The sequence below is a fragment of the Taurulus bubalis genome (assembly GCF_910589615.1).
Source record: "Taurulus bubalis genome assembly, chromosome: 15".
NCBI lineage: Eukaryota > Metazoa > Chordata > Actinopteri > Perciformes > Cottidae > Taurulus > Taurulus bubalis.
The window spans coordinates 15,322,519-15,339,067 of NC_136603.1; the positions used below are offsets into that span (position 1 = coordinate 15,322,519).

Sequence of the window (16,549 nt, forward strand, 5' to 3'; positions counted from 1 at the left end):
GCCAGTCAGCTAATTAGACCAGGAGAAAGATTAGAGGTGGGCCGCTTCAAATAATGACCTTCTTTTTTTCTCTGGGAGTCATATGAGAATGACTCCCAGGACAAGCAGCGGGTCCCCGCTCTCCACAGCAATAACATGCATCAGAAAGCAGCAACAATTCAACCTCCCAAATGTACAGGTGCCACGAAGAGACAGCACACGCTCATCTCCAGCTGAATGCAGCACAATGGTGCAGCTGGACTAAAACACATTATCTTTAAACCTCGATGAAAGGTGAATAATTTACACTCATCAGATCATTTCTGAGCGGAATGGTGTTTTTTGCTCATTCCCAAAACATGAAGCACAGTGACAACCTCATGCCACAAAATTCCGTTAATGAATGAATGAAAGTCAACCAAAATATGATAATTATTATTGTTGTTCATAGTCAACTCATTGAACTTCTTTAACACTAAAATAGTATGTAATGTATACAACATATGGTAAAAAAAAAAAAAACAGAGCAAGGATCGGACGTTTCTGAGGATGGGTTAATTGGATATCTTGGTCCTCCAAGATATAAGGAGGAAGACCACCTTATCAGACTGTAACTTAAGAGGACAATGATTCCATGGTACGTTTATGCTCTTTCAAAAGACAGAGACAAGAATGTAACGTGTGTATATTCTGCAGAACATTTTTCATTAACACAGAGCATGTCGATCACTCACCAAAAAGACAGTAAGTGCACTCACACGCCACATGGGGGCGGCAGTGTGCATGTAAAACAACCACAGGCTGACAGAGAGACAGACAACTATTCACACCTACATATGGGCAACTAAGAGGCTAACCTAACCGGCATGCAACATTTCTGGTCTGGACATGTCTGTCTTTTTTTTTTTCATTACACACATCCTTTCTTATGTCTGAATTCTCCCCAATCTCATTAATTTAAATTGCCCCGCAGTTTTAGAAAATATATATATTTTTTAATTATTATTCTTTTTAAAATTGCAGAGATAAATTATGCAAAAGCGTGTAAGGTCTGTCATGCCAATATGAGAGCTGAGGATGGAATATGGCAGTAGTGGTGAGGTTTTCCTTCATTGCTGTTAGGCTTATGTACATAGAAATTAATGAATGCTGGATGATTTAATAACATTGTAATCAATAATTACCATATCCACACAGGTCAACTAGTATACGAGCTAATATAAAATACATTTTCTTTTCATTTTATTGATTTAATTAAGCTTTTTTCATCTTAAGAACATGTTTTAAATCTCTGCCATATGTGGTATAATAATTTGATAATAATTTGAAATGACTAATTGAATGTGGTCACATTGATGACGAGGGTCCACAAACTGACCAATGTACCGTTTTTTGTACACACACACACGCACACACACGCACACGCACACACACACACACACACACACACACTCACACTCACACACACTCACACTCACACACACTATATGACAGTCTCCCACTCCACTCGCTCCCTCCACGCGGCTCACTTGGCAAAGGCGCAGCAGAGCGCGCAACCTTCTCTCCTCTCGCGCTCCGGCCCTTGATTAACGCGCGTAAGATGCAGGAAAGGAATGGCGGATAAATAAAGAAGTAAATTGCAGTTTTTTAGAGTTTGTAAAGCGACAACTTGCCTCAGTGTGAAGGACTATAGATTAGTTGACTTGAAAGGCTCACACGAAATTGTACAAACGATCTGAATCCAACTTTGTGTAAACTTGGAGACACAATTTAGTCAAAACATGGATTCTTATGTGCGAAATGAGACATTTACGTCTCCCGAGTGCCTCGGAGCGCAGACTGTTGCGCTGCAGAGCGGAGCTGCGAACGGGAGCTTGGAAACATTGAACATCACCTGCGGCAACGTGTCCACTCTCCTCCTGCCTCAGCTTGTGAGGCACAAAGGTGAGCGGAATCAAAGAGTATCGACATGATCACCCGGAGGTTCATTCAGTGCATCTGAGACCACATTTTGTATTGAACTGTCTTCAAGGTGCTTAATTGACCTGACTTCACCATTTTTCCTACACACAAATAATTACAGAAAAAATAAGAATTTGTGTGGCTCATGGTTATCTAAACTTTATATAGAAATGGTTCATTTATGATTTTAGTTAGTCGTCATTCAATCTCAATTTACTGGGGCATGATATTCTGATGTGCCAGACACATATTTTCCAAAGTAAAGCTGAATTGCTGGGTGCTATTTGTCTTTACTTTGAGGGAACATTGATGGAAATAATAAGATATAAGACAAGGTGAGCCTTCATTTGTCCCCAGGGTGAACGCTCAGGTGTTTACAGTGAGATAGAAATCAGAGAGCAGTGTGAGAGAGAGAGAGTCACATGGAATCAAATCCTGCTACAGGGATTTATTCATAAAAATGTCGCATGGCTTCCCTATCTGGACTGTGCCTCGTGGTCGTGCTGCTGTTTTTCATCTCTAATGTTTCTATTTTGCATATAACATTAACATTTCCAAGCATGTTATTCAAACTGACGGTATGAAGATGTTTCTGCGTGTCATGTGTTGTACATATTTTAAAACTCTCTGAGGCAAATGTTTCGAACTATATTGGTAAAACTTACTCGATTTGAGCTTGTGAATAAGAAAGCAAGTGAGTCATGACTCTCAATTTCCTCTCAGTCTGTCTCCATCAAAAAACACTTGCTTTTTTTCACTTGCTTAACAGTTGTTTCTCAACGTTTATGTCCGTTGATGATGTGTGTGCGTGGGCTACCGTGTGTAGTAGACTGATCTTAGTATGTAGTAGTAGTAGTAGACTGCATCTTCGTTATGCGGGTGTCACTGAGTGTTGACAGCTCAACGTGAGATACGTTTCCTCGCTGAATTATTTCCCTCCATTCCCATGCTCACGTCACATCTTCCCCACCTGCCAGGGATGAGTCATTTCTCGCCCTCCCCCCTGAGTGTGACCCATTATAGTGAGCTAAATCAGTACAATGGGAATGATAAACTGAGAACACCTGTGACAAGTACAGCTCAAGACCGCCATGTCTGGGGCAGCAGCGCGGTTAAGTTGGGAGCTTAATCAACTTTCACTACTATATTATTTCACCCACACAGAAAACTTCTCTTCAGTTTGGCTTTTTGCTGCCTTGAGTCTCTCTATTACACGTTCCAACAAGACCACACACCTGCCGCCTAGAGGAAGAATGGGGATGTCTGGCCCTGTACTGCTGCTGTCCCCATCATTAATCACCCTGTCACCCTAGAGTTTGATTACTGCTCCACCATGTTCGGTCATCTCCTCCCATCTCCCCTCTCTGTCAATTACTCTGACCCTCTGTGTTTATGGGGCAGATTGAGTGTCATCAGACCTGCAAACCAGGTATGTCACCGCGTGTGCCATGGTTCACTAATTATAGAAAGATTGTATCAGGAAAACATATTTGTGAACTATCTTTTGGTAAGAATGAAAAACTGCAGTATATATAGGAACACTTTAAGTGGTCCATGGCACATATTCCTGGTCTGCAGGGCGACGAGTTATGTGAAGCAAACTACCTCCAAATCAAACAGAACAGGCCTATGGTGCTCGTATCCGAATGGTCTATGTTCAGGGCAGGTTAAATGCAGAGAATAATTTCCCCAAAGATCATTTATTCTTCTCCTTTCTACGGAGTTTGTAACTGGTCTTTACAATGATGCTTGGGAGCATTTTCTGATCTGACGCCATCATCTAGCTGTGCCCTCCAAAAAACGTTTCGAATCACTGTTGAGAAATAAGTCATTGTGCAAAATGCACCTCATGGGTTTGAATACGTCACTGCTTTGTGAGATTTTCACCATGGTTACTGGCATCCACCCCTGATACAGCCACCCCATGGCCGCAAACACATCTCAAAGTGAGGAAAATCCTTGCTGGGAGGAAACCTGTCGCTCAATCTCACCTTTCAAAAATGTTTTCTGACGTGATGCATGTCAGGAGTCATTTTTGATCTGGAACAAGAAGCTGGAGATTCCCTAAGTGCTTCATGGCACATGGTTTGACACCCTTGCTGCAGATTTGATACAATGAATAGTTTTTTTTAAAACAAGCCTGTCACAATGCACAGGTGAATTAATATTTTAGTCAATATTTTAGTCAATAATAATTCATAAAGGGGGCTGGCTGATTGCAGTGTAATTCATTTTACAACATCAGGAGGTCATTACTTTGGAGCTGATGATGACTGAAGCAGGGGGGTCATCAGTCACTGGGATAAACAACCATTTTCAATTCCTGAACACAAAGCAGTGTATCCATCAAAAAAGCAATTTGGACCAAATAAGTATTAATTTCCCTCTTCACTCTTACCACTTCTCGCCTGTGCTTATTTCTCGCTCTCCATCGCTCACCCCGTCTCATCTCATTGCCCGTTGAGAACCGAGGTGTTTAATACACGTCTGCGCTCCGTGCCGAGCAACCAGCATGTTGTTTTGTAGCGCGACCGCAGTGACCAGGGGCTCTGCGGCTCGTGTGTTGTAGTCTGTCAGTCAACAGTAAGTGGTTTTTGTTCGGTGCCGCCATCAGCTGTTCCGGGCTGTAGTTGGTTAGTGAAGATGGTTAGATGACATTTACTCTGCTGGATTAGCTACTAGCTGTGACATTTACCAATACCTTGGTTTTACAAGAGCAGAGCCGCCATGTCCCTGATGTATTGACACAAAGGCCAACTGGAATAGAAAGTGTTGCACGCTGCATGTGTATTATACAGAATATAATGTCTGACAAACTGAATAAGAGAAACCTATGAAACCATAAATATTCATGGACGGAATACAAACCCACATGAATAATTAATTTACTATTTCACTGCATATGTAACAATAGACTCTGCAGTCAACTTTCAACTTGATATATTTGATTGTTAATGCTGGCAGGAAATCTGTTCACCAGCCTTTCACATCCAATACTTAAATAAATGATAAATTAACAGCGTTGATGCGTTCAAATTGAGGTTACACAAGAGGTGGAAAAGCTTTAATGGAGTTTGCATTTGCGCAGGGGAATTAAAGAGTGTAACATGCATACGGGTGTCCAATATAGCGGCATGCTGTGCATGTGATCCAACAAATATACATTACCGAGATGTGCATGTAAAGAGGTAAAGCACTCGATAATAAGATATATCACAGAAAAGCAGTATTCTCCGACATATCATGATTGTTTCTTCCAATTGCAAGGAGGAAACCTCTAGACGTTGCAACAAAAAAAGAGTGCTCACAGTGCCGCTAGTCTGTGAGCAGACAGCAGACTGTGTGCCAGAGCCGGTGGTCAGACACGGTTGATGGGCACTGCACTCACACACTCATGAAACCAGCTCCCGACACCTCGAGCGCTGCAGGCTTCCCTTCTGTCATTTGGCTCTTTAGACTGAAAATAGTTCTTCAAATAATTGGTGGAGCATAGTGCAAACTAAACATTGCAAAATAGACAGTGTTGGTTTCTGTAATGTCTTGATTGTTCCCGTAAAGTTGTCGTAGTATAGCTTCAGTGTTAAGCCTTCAGTGACTGTCTGTGCATCTCTAATAGCTCTCTATAACAAGGATTGGTCTGTCAGGTGTCTGTCACAGGTGGTGAAACACTAAAAACTGCTGGAATATGCAATATACACCCACATCAGCACAGGTGTGCAGACCAGCGCATATAGGAGATCCGGAGCCAGGAGTAAAAACACTTAACCTGAAGGAAATGTCCACTATGCAAATCACTAAATGTGTCTGGCTGCTGTGAGGAGATAGTGCGACTTGAGAGATTTTTAGCTGTATACTGCTGGTTGGTGCATATAGAAAAGATGAGAATGTGATTAGTGAGACAAAAGCATGAAGCTAAAGCATCATAATGCATTTTTTATTATATTTTTTTAATTATTAGTACTTAAAGGCTGTATTATTTCTGCTTAAAGGCTATATATATGTGTGTGTGTGTGTGTGTGTGTGTGTGTGTGTGTGTGTGTGTTTGCGTGTTAGATAACATTAAGTTGTGTAAATTAAGTAACCATTCTGCACATCTGACATAGATCATATAATACATCATTATAACAAAACAATGGACAGTTGATGCAGATGTGTCGCACGTCATATTTAATTGACATCGGTTGATAAAGACAGCTCTGAGGCAACAATGTCTTGGTGTGTGCTTGGTGTGAAACGGCTTTTAAGCAGTTTGTAGTTTAATGCAGCAGTAGGAATCTGTCAAGTGTGGCTGTAGAACCAAAAACTACATCATAAGAGTGCTTGACTTTATATAGCTAAATATTAATTTGAACGCAGGTTGGTGAGGCGAGGTGATTAACATAAATCCTTCCGCTCTGTGAGCACTTTTGGAAATGCTGGCCTGAAGGAAATGGTCAATGTGCTGAGGGAGTTATCAGTGTTTCCGCACAGCCAGTGAGCACACAGGATAGCTAATTGGCTTCAATTAGACAGAGGCCAGTGTAACATATTTCATTAGGAAAGAGAGAGAGAGAGAGAGAGAGAGAGAGAGAGTAATAAAGGAGTGTTGGTTTGTCTTTCTATCCAATCATCTGTTTGCACATTTTCATTATGCTCATGCAGATGTATGTTCACAAAAAGCATACAATGAAACACTTTGCTGCCTTTTACAAGCCTGCTGTGGTTCAGAAACCATGATGTTCTGTCAGCATTCACCCACTATCCACCATATTAGAGGTTCCTGCTTTTCTTTTTTCCCCCATATAGTAGTGCATGAGACAGATGGTGATGCCTCAGGTCATTAGATGGGAAATGTGTGTTTCTGAGAGAGACATGAGAGGGAGAGACTGACTTTTGCTGACCAAGCTGATCCTGACTCCATTGCCGAGCCTGTAAATTAAACACACACATTTCAGAGCGGCTGGATGGAGGAAAAACCATTACATTGATTACATGCCATCCTCCTACTTTCATATACAGTATGAGGCCAACTTCTGTTTTTGAAGGCCCACTTTAGTATCATGCCAGCTCTTGTGCTACAGAGCTTAGATGTTCACATGTCTATCTGAATGTAATGGTGCTTTTTGATAAGCACACACATTACAGTATAGACAAGCTGTGCACAATTAATACATTTGCATTCCAGGTGGATTATTGAAAATCAATGAGTCAGGTTCAGGATAACTGTAATTAGGTGACAGGCCAGGGGAAATATGGGTATTATGTTTTGTGCTTTTAACACCATTTATGATGGTGAGTCAGTGAGGTGTAATGGCTGTAGTTCTATAAGAATAACCTTATCAGGTAGAAAGCATTAATCAATAACGAATACACAAGCTGAGAAGCTTGTGTATTCTTCAATTAAGCATTTAAACAAAACATTTGATCAGATACGAGTTACGGAGCTGGCTGGCTTTGCTTTGTTGCTGTATTTCTTTGAAAGGCTGAAGGAGAGGGAATGGACCAAGAGATAAAGGAAAGTAAGCAAACTGCAGAAAATCCCTGAGATGAAAAAAGGGTAAGGATCAAGGAGAGATGCCTGAAAGATGACACTGTGCTTTGAAAATATACTCAGAGAAATGGGAGTGCAGTACGTGAAGAGAAAAGATGGAGGTATCAATACATTTGGCTGGTGTTTTGCAGGGAACAGACTCATTTAAGATGTGTTGCAGGTTTTACCAGTGCCTTCTAGGAACTGTTGGAGGTGTTTTTTTTTCCAGTGGATTAAGGCTTGAGTGTGTTTGGTTTCACATGAATCTACAACTGTGTAAAACAAGTTATGGCTTTTTTGTGATGTGATTTCTGTCCTATACGGATGCGGTGCACATGGCTGCTTCTAATCCCCAGGATCCAGTAGGTAACCCGTTAAAACGTGTTGTGTCTAAGCATGGGGTGAGGTGAAGATAACTGTGAAAGCCGACAACATGGACTTCACTTCCTGTCACAGCAAACAGGCTTTGCACTGCAGGTTACAGTATTTAGTACTTAACAATATGTTTTAAGGTAGAAAATATTTATATTTGTAACCAAATTTGATACACAGCATAGTACTTGGCTGTGACTTCTCAGTATGAAAAACTACACATGCATGCAAAATGATAATGGATCTGAATGAATGACCCTTCATGACGATTGGACAGGTACTGGCTTTTGTTTGATTTTTTATCGACCAAACCTGGCAACACTGGTTGCAGCTAATTGGTGAATTGCCATGCCAGTAGAAATATTCATGCATCAACCGCTATCAAAAACAAAACAAGCTAACCAGGCCCATTTTGTCCCGGGCTGGTGCCAGAAATCTAGTGAGCAGCAGGTACAAGCCTGCCAATTATGTAAATCTGTTTATAATTGTGTCTTATTTCCTTATGTCATAATGATGCAACATGTGCCATTCTCTACCCCATTTCAACAGATGGTGCAAGTTCAATATATCTTAAGCCCAGCTGGACCAATTTATCAGCACACAACTGTTTGAATATGATGAAAGATGTTTCTCCTAATTTTTTGAGAAAGTCCAGCAATAAAATGTCTGTTTCCGCTTTTTACATGCATATGATCTTTTCTAAATACATTGCTGTCTTCACAGGAAACAACTTGGTGAGGCTTAGGCAACAAAACTTCTTGGAAAAGATTGTGGTTTGGGTTAAAATAACTATGGAGGCATTAGTACGAATTACTTATGTGACAAATACATAATTGATGACTTCTTATGTCACACAGGGCACAAACAACAGTCGAGGCTGTCTGGATCAATAAAGACAGCTTATTGATCATCATGTTAAAACAGAACTGATAGTTCAGGACGGCGACCATGTTTATCCTCTAACATATCCTCCACTCCTGTCTTTGTTTGCTCCAGATGATAACCACACACTGCGGATCCTGCTCTACTCACTCATCTTCTTTCTGAGTGTGTTCGGCAACCTGCTGATCATCGTGGTGCTGACGGTCAATAAGCGCATGCGCACCGTGACCAACACTTTCCTGCTGTCGCTCGCCGTCAGTGACCTGATGATGGCCACCTTCTGCATGCCCTTCACCCTCATCCCCAGCATCCTCAAGGACTTCATCTTTGGAGCCGCCATGTGCAAGATAGTGTCCTACCTCATGGGTGAGAGAAGGGGGAGTAGTGAAGCAAATATACAGAATTTATATCTGTATGTTTGCCATTATTCTTTACATTCACTATAATGATAACATACCTGTGTCCTAAATCACGGTATTGTTCACTTATTCACTTTTACCTGTATGCTTTGACAGGTACTTCATAGTGAGCAGTAAATTGCAATTTTGGATACGAATCCTTATAGGATGATGAGAATCCACTATTACTTCTTGAATTAAACATTTGCATTCATATTCACATCCATATAACACAGCCACAACAGATGGCAGCTAACTGGTAAATATATTGGTATATAATATGGCAAACTACAAGGAAACATTCATTTTAAAATCATTGGGTTTTGCTCTATTTGTTGGATAAATTGACTATTTACTCATCCCAGTTATAGCTATTTGTTCTGGCATTTTGTAGACTTAAAGATTAGCTTAGTCAATCAGCTGATAAACAACCAACAGATCAATGTATAGTAAAAACATTGTTAGCTGCAGCCCTACTTATCTTATTGAGATATAGCAATTCTATCAAGTAAGCATGGCGTTTTAGCAGAGCCTTGAGTGAATCAGCAACCACCAATTTTCTATAATAAACTTCCATTAAATTGTTCTAAGAAACTCCTAATTTTAGTTTATTTGTCATTGTTGGGAACAAACCAAATGTTATCTTCTTGTGTTTTTCAAAATCTAATCAAAATGGTACTTCACATTAATTTATTCAATATCAATTTTCAAAACAAAAATCCCAGTTAGCCTAAAGAAAACCTGACCCGACCTGAATCTCCTCATCTTTTTTGTTGTGTGATCTAAATGGAGATAAACAAAACATTTTAGCCTGATTATCTGGATAATCCGATATTACCTTGACTGACATCCAATTGAAAATGAGAAGGGTCTCTATGGTGGGCGGTGGGATTTTGCCAATTGTTTTACTGCTGAAAAAGTAGGAGGTTCATTGGTGATTTTAAGTGAGTAAGGGGCAATTCTCCAATTCATTAAGGGAAATGCACACACATGTAGGTAATGAGTCCTCTTCTCTCAGCTTCAGTATTATCTGTCAACGTACGTGCACACAGCACTCATGCACACACACACACACACACACACACACACACACACACACACACACACACACACACACACACAGTTTGATATAAATGCATACTGTATAAAGCGCTGTCAACGTGAGGCCTGGAAGATGTGCGATACAAAAACAAATACTGTATTCTATGAACGTCCTAGTTGCTGCACATTATAATTACACACACACACACACACACACACACACACACACACACACACACACACACACACACACACACACACACACACGCACACACAGGTATCAGGGGTAGTGCTACTCCACACCAGTCAGACAGGAACTCTGCTGAGACCAATGATGCCTCCCACAATGAGTTTGGATTTGGAATTTTCATTGACTGACTGACGGAAAGAGCTGCTGGTTTCAGCTAAAAATGAAGTTATAGAGGTATTGAGATATTTTTCATAGGCTCAGACTATAAATTCTACACTCAAGAAACACTGAGAAAGAATAAAAGCAAATATGAAATTGAACACATAAACACAGACATGGGGAGGTAAGTGATAAATAAGAGAATCGATGAAGTCAGGGAGAGAGAGAACTAAATTATTATGATAGCATAGCACACATAACATTGGCCCTGAAATAAAAGCCATCTGATAATTGAATTTAGAAGTTGGACAAAATAAATAAAGCACACGGCCTGAGAATGAAGGACAGACATCCTCTTGATGCACTGAGGAAAACGTGGACAAACCCATGGGAGAGACTGTTGGCTGATTGTTCTTTGCTTCAGTGGGATCTGCTCTAAGGCTGCCACACAACATACTGCACCCCTGGGTCTTGACTCTCTTCCTCACACACACACACACACACACACCACACACACACACACACACACACACACACACACACACACACACACACACACACACACACACACACACACACACACACATACAGAGAGTCTGCATTTTGGACATGGAAAAGAGAGATAAAGAGTAATTTCCCGTCTTGCCCCGTCCAGAAGGGAGATGGAAGATAACATCAGTGGCCGAGGCCAACATGATTTCTTCTACCACGACTCAGATAACCGCCGCTACCTCCCATCTCCGTACTCAGAGCGCTACGTTTTTGTTCTCGGTTGTGATTACAGAAATTATGTGCAGCAACAAACATGTTTTTGTTACTTTTTTATTACTTGCCTATTCTGAGCATGGAGCGGTAATAACTTTACATTCATCAAAAAGAAAAGATAGCCATTTTGAAATAATCTATTTTGTTTTTCTCCAGGAATATCAGTGAGCATATCCACGTTTAGCCTGGTTGCCATCGCGATCGAGCGCTATAGCGCCATCTGTAACCCCCTGAAGTCGCGGGTGTGGCAGACCCGCTCCCATGCCTATCGTGTGATTGCTGCTACGTGGGTGCTAGCCTTCATCATCATGATCCCCTACCCGATCATCAGTCACCTGGAGTCCTTTCATCGTCCCGACAACACCACCGCTCACCAGTGTCGCCACATGTGGCCCCTTGCGACAGCAGAGCAAGCCTGGTGAGTGTTGAGGTGACCGCAGGCGGTGCGTCCTTTAAGCATCCCAAGTCTTTAACATAGTTTTATGACTGTCTAGAACGACGGTGTTAACATGCAACTGTGTGAAGAAAAAAAAAAGCGTGAGGTAGAAACGTTAACCTGCATTAGCCCCCATAAAGTACAGGTCAAACCTCTACTTTATGAGGGCTAATGCAAGTGCTGTATTAACAAATGAGGATAAGAGAGCACCCAACACCTTGTATTGAATGGTTAAATCATTCATATAGATATATTGTTTCAAATGTTTCATATTCTCGATTTTAATGTTATTTAATTTAAAGTTATTTCAAAAGTATCCTTGAGTAAATTACCATTATATAAAAGATGAGGACAAAAAGATCCTTTGAGGAAACACACAAAACACATGAAAGTGTATTTGTATAGGTTTCAAAGTGAGACATTGTGAGATTTTGCTGAATAGACAATATCAAGTATACAAACGCTGCTATGACTATCAAAGTTGATGTGGCTACACAAAAACAAAACATTGCTCTTACCTCTTAGAGGCAGCATAATTTGTTATTGATCCACTGGAAGGACATTTGGCTGGATAGTAAGGCGTATGGATAGTCTTAGCCCCGCATTAAGGTTTACATCAAAGGTTATTTTCCCTCTGACACGTGATCTGTCCTCAAGGATTTCTTTTGTTGGCTCAACAACAACATTTGAGTGTCTATTTTAATGCATGTGTGTTTGAATGTATGTCTTTGTCTGACTGTAGGCTTGCTTGTGGGTGTATGAATCTGTGCATGTGCACCAGGTTTTTGTCTAATGTATTACCGTTGGATTTTAATTCACAGAGAAACATATTTTATTCTTCAGATTTATTTATTTTTAAACACAAAAGGTCATTTTTCAACATTTACAGCTATTAATTAGGTATTTCCAGATTCCCTAAAGACTAACCATAGGATAGACTGCTTTGAAAAAAAACCTAAACAACAAAAAACTAAATATGAAATAATTGTTGGTGCATTGTATGCCTTTATTATAATGCAGTGGAGGAAGACCTTTGTTGTTTGCTTATTTCTATCCAGGACACTGGAAATTACATTGTAAAAAAAAAACATTTTTTACAATGGAATTTGTAAGAACAATATAAAAATGTTTATGTGTTTTGTTTGACAATCAAAAATACAAATATATATTTGTTACTTTGTTCACACAAGCTGTTATGGACATATGTCATTTTGAATTTGGAAGGAGTTGCCACTTAGGGAATGATTTAAAAAATGTTCTTTATCATAAAAGGGAGGTCATTAAGACAGTTTGAAAGGCTTTTAGGATTCTGGAAATATCCTCTTATTTTGCGTTATGACATTCTGAAAAACAATGCTTAGCTCTGTGACTCAAATGTAAAGGTAATATGATATATGTAGAAACTAGGGCTACATGAATGCCTGAATTAATGTACATTGGTATCTTTACCCTCACATATGTCTCTTTTAGGTACATTTTGCTCCTGCTTGTGCTGTTTGCAATCCCGGGGTTGGTGATGATTGTGGCCTATGGACTGATCTCCAGGGAACTTTTTAGAGGCATCCAGTTTGAGATGGGCCACAAAAAAGACTCTACCGGTGAGGTCATGTACACTTCATGGAAAGCTTGTGACAGAGTGCAATTTGGGTCAAAGACAGCAGCCAATTAATACAATACGTAGACGGACTGGAGGGAGACACTTTATTTAAAGTTACATTAGTTCATTTACATGTATTGATTCACAATTTTTTTCAACAGATGTAGATGGACCAGAGCAGGAAGAATTTAATAAATAAGTAATTACAAATATGTAAGGGTGGATCATGCAGATACTGTACGCACAAATACCAAATAGATTCCTTTTGATTATTCAATAAATGTATTAATCTCCAGAGGGGTGTTCAATGCACCGTGACAAATAACAAATTAGACACAAATCAGACAGTCACAGTTTAGATGAAAGACACACATAACAACGGCAGTGCCACTAACACACAAACTAACACACGCTCTAAGATGACAATAATGTGTATCAGAAGCCTGCTGAGCTGATAATTAAAATAAACAACGTAGTTAATATGACCTAGATCAGAAAAAAAAGGCACCTGAAAAGCGGGGCAATAAAAACAGGCACTATAAAACGAAGCCTCAAAAGAAATATTGTAAAAACAATGTCAAACAGTGTCAAAAGCACAATCCAGAGGGAAATATTCCATCTCTGACAGCCTGGTTCGACCAAATTGCTCCTTGTGTTGCATTTTAAATCAAAATTCAATCTCTAAATTTGATATGTTAAGTATTCTTAACTTTCCCGAACACTTTAACAATGTGTTTAAAATTGCGTCTGTGTATCCGTATGTGACGGTTATTGTTGACTACTTACATATGTAACTTAATTTACATTACCCTCAACATCCTCATTTTAGCCCCAAATGCGATCTTTTCCTAAACCTGACACCCCGTAGGTTTGTCGCCTAAACAATGTTTAAAACTGAGACCCGTTTGTGACGAGTTGGGAATGAGAGGGGGGCGTTAAATGACATGTAAAAAGCTTCACATGCCTGTTGCTCCTTGGCAGGAGATCACATTGTGTCAAACTGTGTCTCTTCAATGTCATCACAATATCCAGCCTCTGATGACTCTGGTGTTAGCATGTACATGTATCTGATTTATGTGAATGATGAGGGATGTAGATTTAATCACAACGATATCATTAGCGCTACAATCATTGTAATGTGTGCAGGTTAAGTGGAGCGTAACCTTCCGTGGGCATGTGAGAGTGCGTCTCGGATGATAGAAGCATGGAGTGTATTTGCCGGTGGTCCATTAGAGGATGGAATTGGCCGGCAGCTGTGGGCCTGGACATCACCATCTGTTTGGTCTCAGAGAAAAAGAGGTTATCCCAAAAATAAATAAAAAATACTAACTGAAGAGTCAAAGAGCATGGGTAAAAAAAAACTGGCATAATAGATACAGAACTTTGATTTAAAGATCCAGGAGTGGTTTACTACTTTACCAGTTTGTATTTGCTTGACCAGAAGCTCTTTTGTACTTTAAATTAAATTACATTTGATCAATAAATTACAATATCCCCTGGTGGATGATTGCTTTGTCTCAGACAGAATTGCTAGTCACTCTTTTTTCCATCAAGGTGAGCTGCTGCTCTTTAAAGAGCTATGATTCACTCAAAAATAAACTAATAAATGGGTGCCTGTGTTATCACAGAGCTATGCTGCTTCCTTTTATTTGGTCATTTGAGATTTTGAGAGCTCATGATTTCCCTGTTCAATTTATTTTTAATCCAGTGGTATTGTAGAGTTTTTGAATACAATACTTTGTTTTACAGTGATACTTGTTTTACTCTCCACTCCCACACAGATGTGAAGAATGGACTCACCTCCACTGTGTCGATTGGCAGTGAGGATGGCGATGGTTGCTACGTTAATGTTGCCCAGCGGCCACACTCGATGGAGATGTCCACCATGGCTGCATCCAGCCGGGCGATCAAGGCAGAAAGACCACGAAGCAACACATCTGAGGCCAAGCTGGAGGCCAAGAAGAGGGTTATCCGCATGCTGGTGGTCATTGTTGTCCTGTTCTTTCTGTGCTGGATGCCGCTGTACTGTGCCAACACCTGGCGGGCTTTCGATGACATCTCTGCCAAAAACGCCCTCTCGGGGACACCCATCGCTTTCATCCATTTGTTGTGCTACACCTCTGCCTGCGTCAACCCAATTATTTACTGCTTCATGAACACCCGCTTCCGCAAAGCTCTGCTCGCCACGTTCGCGTGCTGCGCTGCACCTTGCCGTCGCCGCCGTCGTAGTGGGCTACGGGACAACGAGGAGGATGCGATGGCAACGGGAGCGTCCATGTCCAAGTTCAGTTACACTACAGTCAGCACCATGGGAACCTGCTGAGGCAGATGGATGCAGGCGCAACCCAGAAGAGACAGTTACGACAGCAACCCCACATCCGTTGTCTTTAGGCCAATCCTGTACTCATACCGTAATGTGGATTGGAAAAACAAGCCAACTGTCCTAGTATAATAGTTCCACCCAAGACTGTGAGTAAAGTTATGTCGGCATAATTTAATGAAACCCAGTCTCACAGTGTAAATTCCTCCATAGCTATAATTGAAAAAAGAAAAGAAAAAACGATTGTACATGTATCTGTTGTTACAGTGGACCAAGGCAAACTGTCTGTCGAGATGTTTACGTTGCGGCATATGTGTGTGTGTGTGTGTGTGTGTGTGTGTCTGTAGAGGTGGGCTGTAAGATATGTGAGGGAGGCAGTTTAATACTTAATAGTCATTATGTAGCTATACAATTAGGAAGAATGTTTGCAATGTAACTTTAAAATTGTTTTTGTATATTTGTGTGGTCAGTTGTTTATCTGTGTTAATGATAGTAATGTAATTGCCTTGTGGACTAAGTGCCTGGATTTAAATACTATGTCATACTTGTCTGCTGTTGATTTGTCACACTCATTAGGTATCATGACCACCGGCAAACTGGAACCCAAAGGTTCCTTGAAGTGGAGTTTGAAGACTAAAAACATCTTCTAAACAGACTGAAAATCCTTCTCAGAAGATAAGAATTTCATCCTGATGAGACCCGATAAGTGAGCAGGTTGTCAGTTCTCCACGGCTCCGTGGTTTGCAGAAAACACTTCAGTGGTATAAACACCTTCGATGGGCAGTGGTGGTGCCTTGTGTTGTGGTTTTATACTGCTAGCCACCTTCAGGTTTTTGAGTTTCTAGAAGCAGGTTTTTTTTGTGTATGCTGCAATGTTTGTATTGTGTCCTTGCAGATGAACACAGTTGCAAATATGAGAAGGATGGTTTGGCACTTGAA

At 40.5% G+C, this 16,549-nt stretch overlaps 1 protein-coding gene across 1 annotated transcript; it reads left to right on the forward strand.

Annotated features, from left to right (window-relative positions):
• Nucleotides 1-1,760: 1,760 nt before the first annotated feature.
• cckbrb (cholecystokinin B receptor b) lies at nt 1,761-15,613 on the forward strand (the record flags this gene model as incomplete). Its single annotated transcript, XM_079231160.1, has 5 exons — nt 1,761-1,923; nt 8,819-9,070; nt 11,414-11,675; nt 13,164-13,291; nt 15,072-15,613. The coding sequence occupies 5 exons, from the start codon at nt 1,761-1,763 to the stop codon at nt 15,611-15,613; spliced, it is 1,347 nt and encodes a 448-aa protein (XP_079087286.1).
• Nucleotides 15,614-16,549: the final 936 nt, after the last annotated feature.